Below are 14,896 nucleotides of genomic sequence, written 5' to 3' on the forward strand. Positions count from 1 at the left end.
AAATCTAAAGTGAGTTTCTGATAGAGGGTATATAGGTGGATCTTGCTTTTTATCCATTCAGGCATTAAGCGTATTCTGTTTGGAGAGTTAAATTTGTGTACATATATGAATAAAGTAATTTTTGATAGGGACGAATTTACTGTTACTATGTATTTTGTTAATTTTTGTCTGTCTATGAGTTATTGTTTTCCTCTTATTTCTCTTTTTTTAAATATATTTGTGATTATGCTATTATAGTTGTCCCATTCCCCCCCCCTCACTTCACTCCATCCTGTCCACCGCCACCCTCCCACATTCTCCCCCTATAGTTCATATCCATGGGTCATACTTATAAGTTCTTTGGCTTCTACATTTCCTACACTATTCTTATCCTCCCCCTATCTATTTTCCACCTATCATCTATGCTACTTATTCTCTGTACCTTTCCCCCCACTCTCTCCCTCCTGCTCCCCTATTAATAACCCTTCGTGTGATCTCCATTTCTGTGGTTCTGTTCCTGTTCTAGTTGTTTGCTTAGTTTGCTTTTGTTTTTGTTTTAGGTGTGGTTGTTAATAACTGTGAGTTTGCTGTCATTTTAACTATTCACATTTTTTATCTTCTTTTTCTTAGATAAGTCCCTTTAACATTTCATATAATAAGGGCTTGGTGATGATGAACTCTTTTAACTTGACCTTATCTGAGAAGTACTTTATCTGCCCTTCCATTCTAAATGATAGCTTTGCTGGATACAGTAATCTTGGATGTAGGTCCTTGCCTTTCATGACTTCAAATACTTCTTTCCAGCCCCTTCTTGCCTGTAAGGTCTCTTTTGAGAAATCAGCTGACAGCCTTATGGGAACTCCTTGGTAGGTAACTGTGTCCTTTTCTCTTGCTGCTTCTAAGATTCTCTCCTTCCCTTTAATCTTAGGTGTTCCCCGGGGCGGGTAATGCTGATGGCAGCACTGTGGTGCTGTACGTGGGGGAGGGGCCGAGAGGGAGCAATGGAGCTTGCTCCACTCTCCAGCGGATTTCAGTCACTCCCTCTGCTACCCACAGTCAAATTGGGTCCCTCTGGTGCTGGTTCCCAAGTGGGTGGGCCTGTGCACACTCTAGGCCCCTGTGGGTCTCTACAGCGACCTCTCCCATGAGGCTGGGAGTTTCTCCTGCTGCCGCCCCAACCCCCACAGGTGTTTTCAGTCAGAGGTTTGAGGCTTTATTTCCCTGTGTTGGAGCCCTGGGCTGCACGGTCTGCTTCGCTCCCCGCCATTTGTCCCAGTTTATCTATGCGCAAATGTGGGGCCTCGGGGAGCTACCTGACACACTGCCTGCCCCATTCTCTGCCACTCTGAGTCCGGCCCTCTCAGTTTATCTGTGCACGAATGTGGGACCGCAGGGTCTGCTAGTGGTCAGACTGCCTGCCCTGTTCATCCCACACTTCACCAGTCTCAGTCCCACCATGGCAATGTGAGTCCTCTCTGCCCCGGCTGCCCGTCTCCACCCCTCCTACGGGTCTGGATGAATGTTTATTTTTTATCTCCTTGGTGTCGGACTGCCTTGCCATTCAATTTTCTGTTAGTTCTGGTTGTGCGAGGAGGCGCAGTATGTCTACCTATGCCTCCATCTTGGTTCTCTCTCCTCCTATTTCTCTTGCTGTCTTCATTTCCTTTATATTATTTTTAGTATTGATATGCCTTGATTTCTTTTTTGTATAACTTCTATAGATGTTTTCTTTGTGGTTACCTTGGAGCTTACATAAAATATCTTATAGTTATAGCAGTCTATTATAATGATAACAACTTAAGCTCCATTGCATATAAAAACTACTGTCTGTACCTCCCCCCTCATATTTTAGTCATTAATGTTACAATTTATATCTATTTGTATTGTGTAAGTTGCTTTTAGCTATAACTTTTAATAATAATATAACATTTAGTTATAGTCATTTTTAATACCTTTGTCTCTTCACTATTATGGTAGAATTAAAAGTAATTCACCCACCAACATTACAGCATTTTGTCTATACTTTCACCAATACCTGTGAGTTTTATACTCTCGTATGCTTTCATATTACTGTCTAGCATGCCTTCTCTTCAACTTGAAGAAAGAAAATCCCATTACCATTTCTTTTAAGGCAGGTCTAGTGGCAATGAACTCTGTTATCTTTTATGTTTAGAAAAGTCTGTATCTTGGGGTGAGGTGGAGGGAAGGGGAGAAAATGCAGACAATTGTAACTGAATAAAAATAAATAAAATAAATAAATAAATAAATAAATAAATAAATAAATAAAGAGAAACAGGGCTTTGCTTTAGAGAAAAATAAAATAAAATAAAGAATACATTCAACTAAGTAATCCCCCCCCCCCCAGAAAAGAAAAGTCTGTATCTTTATTCTAGAAGGACAGTTTTGCCAGGTATAGTATTATTGATTGAAAGTGTTTTATTTAAGTGTTTTGAATATATCACCTAACTTTCAAAGGTTCTGCTGAAGAATCTGCTGACAATCTAATGGTTTCCTTTTTTACTTTTATTTTTTATTGCATATTATTGTTTATGCTATTACAGTTGTCCTCACTCTTCCCCCTTTGCCTACCTCCACTTAACTCCGCCACTCAGGCAATCCCTATATCATTGCCCATGAGATTTCCTTGTTTTAATTTAAATCATTTTTTAACTTTTCAATTACAATGGAATATACTATTATATTAATTTCAGGTGTTACACCCCAGTGATTAGACATTGTATAATTTAAGAGAATATCCTTGTGTGTGACAACTTTCTTTTCTCTTGAGGCTTTTAAAATTCTTACTTTTTCTTTGACTTTTGACTATTTGATTGTAATTGGCCTCATTGTGAATTCCTTTAACTTCATCTTGTATAAATCTTCTTGACTTCCTGAATCTGGATGTCCATTTCATTTCCTCTCTCTCTCTCTCTCTCTCTCTCTCTTTTTCCTTATGGAACTACTACAATGTGTATCTTGCTCTACTTGATGGTATCTTATTGGTCTTATAGGCCTTGTTTACTCTTCTTTATTTTTTTCTTTCTACTCTTCTGAGTGAATAATTTTCCATGACTTGACTTAGCAGTCACTCATTCATTCATTTGCTTTACCTAGTCAGTTTTGAAATCCTCCAGTGAATTTTTTAACTAATTTATTTATTTTAATTATTTATTGTTGTTCAATTACAGTTGTCTGCATTTACAGACAACTCCCCCCACCCAAGCCATCTCTACCTCCGACCCTTGCTTCCACCCCCACTTGGTTTTGTTCATGTGTCATTTATAGTTGTTCCTGAAAGCTCTTCCCTCTTCCCCCCCCCCCATTATCCCCTCCCACGTCCCCTCTGGTTACTGTCAGATTGTTCTTAATTTCGATGTCTTTGGTTATATTTTGTTTGCTTTTTTCTTTTGTTAATTATGTTCCAGTTAAAGGTGAGATCATATGGTATTTGTCCTTCACTGCCTGGCTTATTTCATCTAGTGAATTTGTTAATTCAGTACATTGTATTCTCCTAGCTCTATGACTTTTCTGATGCTAAAGTTTATTTCTTTGTTGAAATTCTCAATATCACTTGCATTGTTATCCTAACTTTGGTGAGCACCTTTATGGTGGTTATTTTAAATTCTCTATTAGATAGGTCATATGCCTCCATTTCATAGAGTTAGATTGTGGAGATATATTGTTTCTTTGTTTTAAAAATCTCTATTCTGCTTCTATTAATTTATTTATCCTATTTAAGGTTATATTTTTTATTCTTTTCATGTTTTGTAATTTTTTGACTGACTTTGTAAATAAAATAACAGTAGAGAATAAAGTATTTGATATTTATTCTAAGAAAAGAATATGCTCTGGTATATTAGGCCACTATTATAGTAGACAACTAAATCGATATGATCTGTATTTGAGAAAATATTGGTATGTGTTACAGCTTTATTTAGATTCTATTCATCACTTTCTTCAAATATTTTAAGAATGGGATTGCCCTGACTGGTGTGGCTCAGTGGGTTGGGTGTCATACCACAAACTGAAAGGCTGATGGATGTTTCCCTAGCACATTGATATTTCTCTCCCTCTCTCCCTCCTTTCCCCTCTCTCTAAAAATAAATAAACAAAATCTTCTTTAAAAAGAATTGGATCAAGATTTTGCTCTTAACAGAGGTTGGAATTTGTGCATGAATGAGATTATAGAAATCTCTTTAAGCTACAGTCTAGTTTCCAGATTTTTTTAATTTGACACACCCTCTTTGTTGCCCATTCCTGTACTTTTTTCTTCCCCCCCCCCAAACTTTTGAAGGGCCACTGCAGAGAAGGACTAATGAAGTACCCCAGAGCTATTTCTCTCAACTTTTTTCTCATGCCCTGAACTATCAGAATGTCATGCATTGCTTTCTACAAGCCCTGGAGTGCTGTGGACAGATTTTTTTCACTACCCTCTACACCCCCAGCTTCTGGAAAGCTAGTGCACTGCACGTAGTGACGGTGCAGAGTACTCTGGAAAGATTTCTTAGGTCTCTGGACAAGATTTTTATCTGATTTATTTACTGCTTTGCATATAATAGGCACCCAATAAATGTATGTTTAATGAATATAAATCTTATTCTCTCAGATTTCAGGATATATAGGACAAGAGGGTCAGATAACACAGTTTTCCTCTCTATCTCCCTTCTATTGGTCTCTAAGAAAATTAATGAAATTACAAAAGAAGTATTTATTAGGCATTTTACACTTGTAATCAAATGAATTGTGGAATGTTTTACTTTCTTGCTCACCCAAATCATGAAAAGCCAAGTGGAGTCTCATAAGAATAGGGAAATATAAATTTGTTTTATTCGTTTTTCTAAATGGATTTTCTCAGGTGTGGGATACCACATAGTCATGGTGAAGGAGCCTCACTGTAATGTTGAAGAAATCTCCAAATTGATATATTATCATACACCATCAGCAACTTTGGAGAAGAATGTTAGAAATGAATTATCTTTTATTCTACCCAAAGAGTACACACACAGGTATGGATTAAGAGAGTACTAAATGTTGATGTTTAGATAACAGGAAATTGTTGCTTTTTCTGATTTCTTCAGGCTTAGCAAGTAGAGTTCATTCAAAAAACCCAAACTCCAGTCCTAGCTGCCTCTTAGACTGAAGAGAGGGATGACACCTCATCGTTATAGTGTCCTGGTTTTAATTGGTGATAACTAATGGTATGTTGTAAGTAGAATAAAAATTGTGTGTTGAGTAGAGTGAGTGGAAATATTAAGATAGTGAAAGAAAAAATACCTGTAGTGGTGGCTCTTGAAGCCAAGGGGACAAAAACCCAGAGGAAAGAAGCAATTTTACTGCACTATAGTTAGCCAAGTCATTCATCAGAGGGAGTTGGGGGAAAAAAAAAAAAAAACCTTTAGCTTTCAAATGGAAACTAAGAGTACTCATCAGTGCTTTCATAGTATGATATTTTTATCTTCTTGTCATATACAAGTACTTGCTTTGATATTCCCTAGAGTCAAACAAGTTGTCATAATCAAGAAGAATATGAAAAACTTTTAATGTCTCCTTTTCTAATAAAAAGAGGAATGTATCAAGAAGATAAAAAGAGAAAAGGAGTTGCAATATTTGAACTTTTTATTTAGCAATCTGGAAGTTATTGAGAAGCAGCAGCTTAGAACAATATGGTGAGGCAGCAGAGCAGAAGCAAGGCCCTCATTGTGAGCAGGAACAAAGGAATAAAGTATCATCAAGAATTGAGAATAAAATTCTAGACATGTATCCTTAAAGAAGTATGAATCAGGTGGGAGCTTTGGCCCATTGTGATAGCTGTGGCCCATGTAAAGCTGCCGAATATCTCTGGAGACACAGGTGAAGCACTTGCTTAAACTTTCCACACTATCCTCTGGTCCTCATCCATATGGATACACATGACATTCTCAAAAGTAAAAAAGTAAATTCAGAAGCAGATGATGTTTTATAATGTTCTTTTTTATTTATCATATCTTCTTCACATTCCATCAGATCTTCACATTTGGAAGATGATGTTAATCATATCTCCTTACCAATCATTTGGACTTGGAGGACAAAAAAAAAAAAAAAGGAAGATGATCTTAGAGGAGAATAACTAATTGTAGATTGCTGTTCCATAAACCCAGATTTGGAATGATAGACTCACTAGAAATGAAATTAAAGATGAAATTAGGGAAGAATGTCTTTTCTCTAAGAGGGAAAGTTTTAAACTAATGAAGAGAAAATTATAAGAAAAAGAAATACCTATGGATTCAGTTACCTCAGAGTATAATACGAAAAGAATGAAATGATTGTTAAATTCTTAGTGATTTTCAATCCAGCTAAAATTCTGATAGCTGATGGTAATTGAGCTCTTGCTTTTTGCAAGACATTGACCTAACATGCTTTTATTTACCTGAATAAATAATAAAGAAGAGAAAAATAAACAATTTTAATTGCATATACCTATATTCTATTTATTGAATGTATCTCACAAGGAAGGTGATTTTGCATTTTAAAACCATGCTGTAACTTGCTGTAAAACTTTGCTGAGACTTACTTAAGTTGGAATGAAAGTTAAATTTAGAATATGGCAATGGAATGATATGCAGCATTCCAAAGGAATAGATATGACAATGTAACAATAGCCAGAGGGGAGTGGGAAGGGCATAGTGGGGAGAGGGGTCTACAGGAGCTACTATAAAGGACACAAGGACAAAATCAAGGGGGAGGATAGAGGTAGGGGAGGGAGGTGGGATTGGCTGAGGTGGGGTGGAGGGATGGGGAGAAAATGCAGACAATTGTAACTGAAAGAAATTTTTTAAAATTTAAATAAATAAATAAATAGGAATAAATATGTAAGAGAGGTATCAGAATAGTGCTGCATTTTGAGGAATATTTAGATCCTTAAAGTTCATGTATTAGAGTTTGTAAATATGCAGAAAAACCAGTGGGTGACAATAGGAAGGTAAATAAACATGTTAAAAAACATTCTGTGAAACTGGAAGTTAAAAGAAGGAAATGAATAGTGTATTTTCAATACAAGGATTAAGCAAGATAGCATAGTAAAGTGAGTAGTTCTCTTAGACTTGTAACTTGTTTTATTTACCTCAAAGCAGATCTCATACAGGTCCCCGACTTTTCTTCACAACTTTTACATATCCTAAGATGGAGGAAATAAGAAACAAATTGCTACTCTAAATCTAATTTTGATAATCAAGATTGTGCTGGCATCAGGGGGTAAATGTCAGAGAACTTTGGGGAAATTTGCCACATCATGGTGAAGTTCACACCTAGAAAAAAGGAAGTATATGGTATATTTAGACACAGGCCAAAATTGGAAGATGTATAAACAACCGAGACTAGCTAGCAAAACCTCTTGAAAGAAAAAGTCATTTAAGTTTATTTGGAAGGTTCAAAAATGAAATTCTTACCACTGATCCCAAAGATTAAAAAAAAAATAGAGTAATACTTAAATATTTAATGAGCAATAATAAAAAAGAGGTTGGTAAAGAATATTATCAGGAAGTTTAAAATGCATTGTGCGTTTTTCTTAGATTTTGGTGTATCATGAGCAAAATTGACTCCTAAGCATAAAAACTGGAAAAATGTATGAGGATTGCAAGAATCTCTTTGGTAGAGCAAGAGGAGGAGAGCTAGTATGCGAGATAAAGTTAAGCAAGTTATCCTGGAAAAAATAGAAGGGAAGTTAAATGTGTGATAGATTCAGATAAAATCCAGATGAAAGTTCTACTTTGGCAGGGCCTTTTTTTTTTTTTCAATTTTTACTGTTATTCAATTACAGTTGTATGCCTTTTCTCCCCTTCCCTCCCCCCCACCCCAGCTGAACCCACCTCCCTCCCCCACCCCCACCATCCCCCCCGATTTTGTCCATGTGTCCTTTATAATAGTTCCTGCAATCCCCTCTTCCCACTGTCCCCACCCCACTCCCCCCTGGCCACTGCTAGACTGTTTCCAACCTCAATGTCTCTGGTTGTATTTTGTTTGCTTTTTTCTTTTGTTGATTATGTTCCAGTTAAAGGTGAGATCATATGGTATTTGTCCCTCACCGCCTGGCTTATTTCACTTAGCATAATGCTCTCCAGTTCCATCCATGCTGTTGCAAAGGGTATAAGCTCCTTCTTTCTCTCTGCTGCGTAGAATTCCATTGTGTAAATATACCATAGTTTTTGGATCCACTCGTTTGCTGATGGGCACTTAGGTTGCTTCCAGGACTTGGCTATTGTAAATTGTGCTGCTGTGAACATTGGGATGCACAGGTTCTTTTGGATTGGTGTTTCAGGGTTCTTAGGGTATAATCCCAGCAGCGGAATTGCTGGGTCAAAGGGCAGTTCCATTTTTAGTTTTCTGAGGAAATTCCATATTGTTTTCCACAGTGGCCTCACCAGTCTTCATTCCCACCAGCAGTGCCCTAGGGTTCCCTTTTCTCCACACCCTCTCCAACATTTGTTTGTGGATTTGTTTATGCTGGCCACTCTGACTGGTTTGAGATGGTACCTCATTGTGGTTTTAATTTGCATGTCTCTGATGGCTAGTGATGCTGAGCATCTTTTCATATGTCTCTGGGCCTTCTGTATGTCTTCCTTGGAGAAGTGTCTGTTCAAGTCCTTTGCCCATTTTTTAGTTGGGTTGTTTGTCTTCCTGGAGTGGAGTTGTGTGAGTTCTTTATATATTTTGGAGATCAGGCCCTTGTCTGAGGTATCATTGGCAAATATGTTTTCCTATACTGTTGGTTCTCTTTGTAATTTGGTGCTGTTTTCTTTAGCCTTGCAGAAGCTTTTTAGTTTGATGACGTCCCATTTGTTTATTCTTTCCTTTATGTCCCTTGCTTTAGGGGACATGCCTGTGAGGATGTTGCTGCGTGCAATGTCTGAGATTTTCCTGCTAATGTTTTCCTCTAGGACTTTTATGGTGTTACGACTTATATTTAAGTCTTTTATCCATCTTGAGTTTATTTTCGTGTATGGTGTAAGTTGGTGATCGAGTTTCATTTTTTTGCACGTAGCTGTCCAGATCTCCCAACACCATCTGTTGAAGAGGCTGTTTTTGCTCCATTTTATGCTGGCAGGGCCTTTTTTGAAGTGACCTGATACCTTCGTCTACTCTAGCCACAACTTGTCTTAAAGGCATCAGATTTTGGAGTTAGGATCTGGTGATAAGAAAAAGGAAAGTGTAAAATTTCTTCACTAAAAATATGAAAGACAAGAAGCTTCAATGTTTGTCATCAAGGAAGCAAAATGATTCAGCTTCTTTGATTCAGTCATTTTAATCAAAGAGAATGGTCTTTTAATTCAAATACAAGAATAAACAAGAAGAGAAACTTTCAGGATGCCTCTCACAGATTAAATAAATTCAAGTCGCCAACCTAGGATGACATGTTTATAAGTCCCTCAAATCACTGTACAGCAATTATAGATGAATAAATGTTAAGTGAAATAACATTGGAACGATAGCAGGAGAAAACAAAGTACTTGTTTTACCTTTTTACAAATGATATAATGACTTTTAAGGTTAGATTAAATCATAGTAATGGGGAAGCAGGCTGGAGTCAAATGCAAGCCCATTCATCTCCAAAGTCTATGTCCTTCCATCTACACCATGATGTTAGAAAACTGTAGATGTGCCAATCTAATCTAATGTTAAGCTTACAAATTGATACCAATGATCTCAAGGTTGATTCTTGACAAAATAAAAAATAAAGAAAAATGAAGAAAACTAGAATGAAAATTTAGAAGTGAAATCACTAAATCAGGTAGCATCTCACCTTAGTCTGGTACAGAATTTCCTCCAGAAGTTCAGTGTGATTACAAGTTGTCCTGAATAAATATCAATCTCCTTTCATAAGGATGACAGAAAATGCTATTAAACTATAGGAAGGATATAGAATTTTGAAATAAAAGGCTCATAGGAAATGCCTACTATGAAAATTAATGTACTTCAAGAATAGAAAATTTTACAGACTCTCTGCTTTCTGGTCCAAATACAATTAAAGAGGATACCGTAAGTCTATTAAAGAAGGCTCTGTGATGAAGGAGAACAACATGAAATGAAATAAAATTCCTAATGGCTAATAAAAGTCTGACCAATAATTTTGGAAGAAAAGAGAACTAATGAAAAGAAAACTATGTCAAGAATTATTTCCAGAACTCTAAGCAAATTTCAAAGAATAAAAAAAAGACCAATACATTACCACAGCACACTCAAGAGAATGGCTAAATGTGAAAAGACATGTAAACATGACAATTGGATCTCACCGATAAGAGAAGTATAAAATGGTAAAAAGGGCTTGGAAAATGTTTGACCATTTCTACTAAGCTAAATATGTACTTATCATATGACCCAGCATCAGGTATACCTGAAGGATGCATGTCTATCAAAAGATCTGTAAAAGAATGTTTATGTTTATTAACACTTTATTCATAACAGCTCCAAATCAAAAACAGCTAAAATATTCATCAGCAGGAAAATGAATGAATATTACTCAGCAATAGGAAGGAATGAACTAGTGGTATATAAAACATAAATGAATCTCACAGACATTGTATTTGGCAAAAAACAACACAGACCATAGGATTCCATTAACATGAGGTTCAAGAAGAGATCAAAGTATTCCTTGGTTATGGAATTCAAAAATTAATAAATGTAATGGATAGAAGGACTTATATCAAATGTTAACAGGAGTAGTCTCTGTGTGTTCACATTTTTTCTTTGCCTTTTACAATTTCTTGTAGGAATTATAAAGAAGTCTTTCAGAAAAATATATACTCAAATAATATACATACATATATATTCTACATATTTATATTTATTAAATACATATTATATCTCAAATATATGTATGTATACTGTATATAATGTATAATAAAACATAATTAGAAAAACACTTATGCTGTTTATCAAATTATTTCTTTTTATAATTTTTGTATTCTCCAAAATGTAAATACTATCTATAATATTATATTACAGATTGTATGTTATATGTAACATAATATTATATATTGTATATTATATAATATATCATATAATGCATATAATATTTTATATAATATTATTGGATTTTTATTTTTATATTTTTGTATTCCCCAAATATAAATATTACATATATTATATATTGTATATCACATAATATGTATTATACAATACATATTGTATATTGTATATTACATAATATGTAATATTATACATTGTGTATGGAAACCATGTAATATATATTGCATATTATGTAACATAATATTATGCATATTATGTAACATATAATATTTTATATTGTATGTGGTATTATGTATTATATTTTATAATATATTGTATAATATATAACATATAGCATTATAATGTGTGTATCTTACAATATAATATAATACATAAATATCATATATAAATAATATATGGTGTTAAATACATAGCATATTATGTATCAATATCTAATATATTAATATAACATATATTTATATGTTTATATCACTATATTAATATATTGATAGATGTGTTTATTAATATATGTTACTGAAATATAAAATATGTTATTGCATACAGTATGTAAATATTAATATATAAATATAATAATTATTCAAGAAATATATATTTATACACTAAACTATTATATAATACATAATAATAAATAATATAACATCATACAATAATAAATTTATATTATGTACTAAATATAACATATTTAAATGTATTATGCAATAAATTTATTATTGTATTATGTTATGTTATATTATATTATATTATATATTATACAATAGTTTGATGTATAAATTTATATTTGTTGAATACTATATTATTTATACAATTATATACTGTATATAATAAAACACTATATATTTTAGTAATATATTGATGGATATATTTATTAATATATTAAAACATAATAAACGAATATATACATAAATATAAAATATATAAATAAATATATTGATTGGTGCATATTTAATATATCATTTTAATAATATTACATTAACATACATAATATTTCTATTTGTTGAATAATATCTTAATTATGTATTTATATACTATATATACTAAAACTTTTATAACCAGAAAAATAGATATATGTACTTCATAATATGATTGGTTCATTTAATAATTTATTTTATTGTTATTAATTTACCTATTATAATTATTTTTATTACTATTTATTTTATCACAAAGCATCCTACAGTTTGCTAATCTATATGATTATATCATGATAAGAATAATAATTTTATCTATTCCTGAAGCATATGAATTAGAAATCAAAATTATCCCATAATCACCCTCCCATAGAAATAATCACTGGGAAAATTTGCTGTGTGTTTTCCATGATCATGACATGTATCCATTGACAAATGTACAATTATAGTAGTTAGTTTTATAGAGATGAGATCTTATATTAATGTTCTGACTCTTGTTCACTTACCAGCATTTTCAGTCAACTTTCTATGACAGGACTTTTAGGGTTTCTTTGTTTGTAAGATGACTGAAAAATATCTGCATTTTACTTAGACCTTATTCTATCATACATTCGTACTATAATTTATTGATTAAGCTGTTGATAGATATTTATCTCCACTTTGTGCCTTATTATTTCATTTTGAAGTAACACACAGTGTAATTCTAATTTTGTCATATATTGTGCAAAGTAAAAGAAATAAAAATAAGTTTCAAAATATTCATGTATTAACAGTGGTATCCATGTGATGATTTTCATTTTTTATACACTCATTTTCTGAATTTTGTACAATGCACACACATTAATTTCATAACTAATGTAAAAGCAACAGGAGAAGATATGGATGAATCTTAATTGGAAAGCCATTCATTGGGAAGAAAGAAGCACGGGAAGAAATGGACTTAAAACATGTGAAGAAATAAAGGAGCTCCTACCCTTTGCAACAGCATGGATGGAACTGGAGAGCATTTTGCTAAGTGAAATAATCCAGGCAGTGAGGGACAAGTACCATATGATCTCACCTATAAGTGGAACCTAATCAACAAACAAACAAGCAAGCAAAATAGAACCAGAGACATTGAAATTAAGAACAAACTGATAGTAACCAGAGGGGATGTGGGAGGGGATAATGGGGGGGGAAAGGGGAAGGGTTTTCAGGAACTACTATAAAGGACACATGGAGAAAACCAAGGAGGGGTGGGATCAAGAGTGAGAAGTGGGGGTGACTGGGGTGGGGGGAAGTGGTGGGAGAAAAGTGGAGACAACTGTACTTGAACAATAAAAAATACTAAAGAAAACATGTGAGCTGTCATGTAGATAGATTATATCTGATTAGATAACCTAAGGGGATAGGGTTAGAACTAGTGTGCACAACCAGATAGAATTAAATGGAAAACAATTTAAGCTCAAATATGGAGGAAATTTTAACAGATCTACCAAAAGACAAAATTTAGAGTTCTCCAACAGAGAGAGTGTACAGATAGGTTCAGTTGCTTCTCAGTGAGACTATATAGTAGATGATTTTGAGTCCTGGAGGTTTCTGAAAAAGAAAATTCTCTGAATGTGAAGTACTGTAAAATCTTCCCAAGAAAATTGTTCTCTAAAAACCCTGATGTCTCCACATTTCACCTGGCTCAATTTATTTAGATTTCCTTGTTGAATCACATGGATCTCTCTATATCTTCAACCTCTACTAAACCTGCTCCATTTTCTATCTTTCTTTCCTATTAACTCAAATGTAATTTTCTATTTTCATTTACTGAATAATTGACTAAGCAACCATAACATACGTGTGTGACAAGTTAACTGATGCCAACTTGCTAGAGTTATTAGCATATATGCAGTCTCTTGATATTTTACTAAAAGACCAAAATTATGTGTATCCAAGTACTAAGTAGAGTGGGGAGAAATTTGCTATAGTGAATTGTGACTTTCTTTTTTTTTTTTTTTTTTTACCATTTTCCCCACCTTTTTTATTCACTAGAGGCATGAAATTATAAGCATTGAAGTGCAGAGTGACCTACGTTTTCCACACTGCTGAGAATAAATTAATTTAGAATAGAAATATGTAAATAAGCCCTGGCTGGGTGGCTCAGTTGTTGGAGAATTGCACCACCCACCCCCAACATACACACACTGAAAGGTTGTGGGTTGGTCCCTGTACCCTGGGTTGCAGGTTCAGTTTGCAGTTGGGGGATATTTGGAAGGCAACCAATTGATATTTCTCTCTCACATTGATGTTTCTCTCTCTCCCTGACAATCTCTGAAGTCAATAAAAACATACTCATGTGAGAATTTTTTTTAAATGTTAAAAAATGTGTAAAAAAGAAAATCTGATTTGGTGTTAGCATTTCTTTTCCTCCCTCTCTGTTCCCTATTCCCATTTTTATTACAGCTTTGAAGCTCTGTTCACTGATCTGGAAAAGAGACAGAAAGAGCTGGGCATCGCTAGCTTTGGTGCTTCTATCACTACCATGGAAGAAGTCTTCTTTAGGTGAGAACAATGCATAGGGAAAATAAAAACACTGAGTGAGGAAAGGGTCATGTCTGAGTCCTCTTTGTAAACTCACAAAACTTTCAGATTCATACATCAGAAGGTAAGAGGTTTGTGGGGATGGGCCTGATGTAATTTCTTTTACAATAAGAACATTGAAAAAAATTACCACTAGCATGTCATAAAGGAATGGATATTCTCACTGACTCGATGTATGGATTAGATCTTAGTCTTTAACTTGAATGAGCTCAACTTAATGAAAAATTATGTTCTTGCTTTTCTCACTCTTCCATGGTCTGGCAGCAGTCCTATGACTGGTGTTCCAGGAACCATTGTTCTACCGTAGTTATCATGTTGTTTTTATACAATGCTTCTACCAGTCAGTGAGCAAACCAGGAAGCCTTCCAAATTGGGTGTCGCTCAGATTTTCCAAACAAGATGTGTTGGCATAAAGTCAAAATGAAATACTTTGTACTTTT

General features: G+C 34.1%; 1 protein-coding gene across 1 annotated transcript in view; it reads left to right on the plus strand.

The window, feature by feature from the left end:
* LOC112304861 (phospholipid-transporting ATPase ABCA3-like) overlaps nt 1–14,896 on the plus strand; it is a 298,559-nt gene that overhangs the window by 135,963 nt on the left and 147,700 nt on the right. Inside the window, exons 15-16 of the mRNA XM_024560544.2 lie at nt 4,835–4,985; nt 14,319–14,417. Coding sequence (XP_024416312.2) covers nt 4,835–4,985; nt 14,319–14,417 — 250 coding nt within the window. The remainder of the gene's footprint in view (nt 1–4,834; nt 4,986–14,318; nt 14,418–14,896) is intronic.

The sequence above is a fragment of the Desmodus rotundus genome, chromosome 1 (genome assembly GCF_022682495.2).
Source record: "Desmodus rotundus isolate HL8 chromosome 1, HLdesRot8A.1, whole genome shotgun sequence".
NCBI classification, from domain to species: Eukaryota; Metazoa; Chordata; class Mammalia; order Chiroptera; family Phyllostomidae; genus Desmodus; species Desmodus rotundus.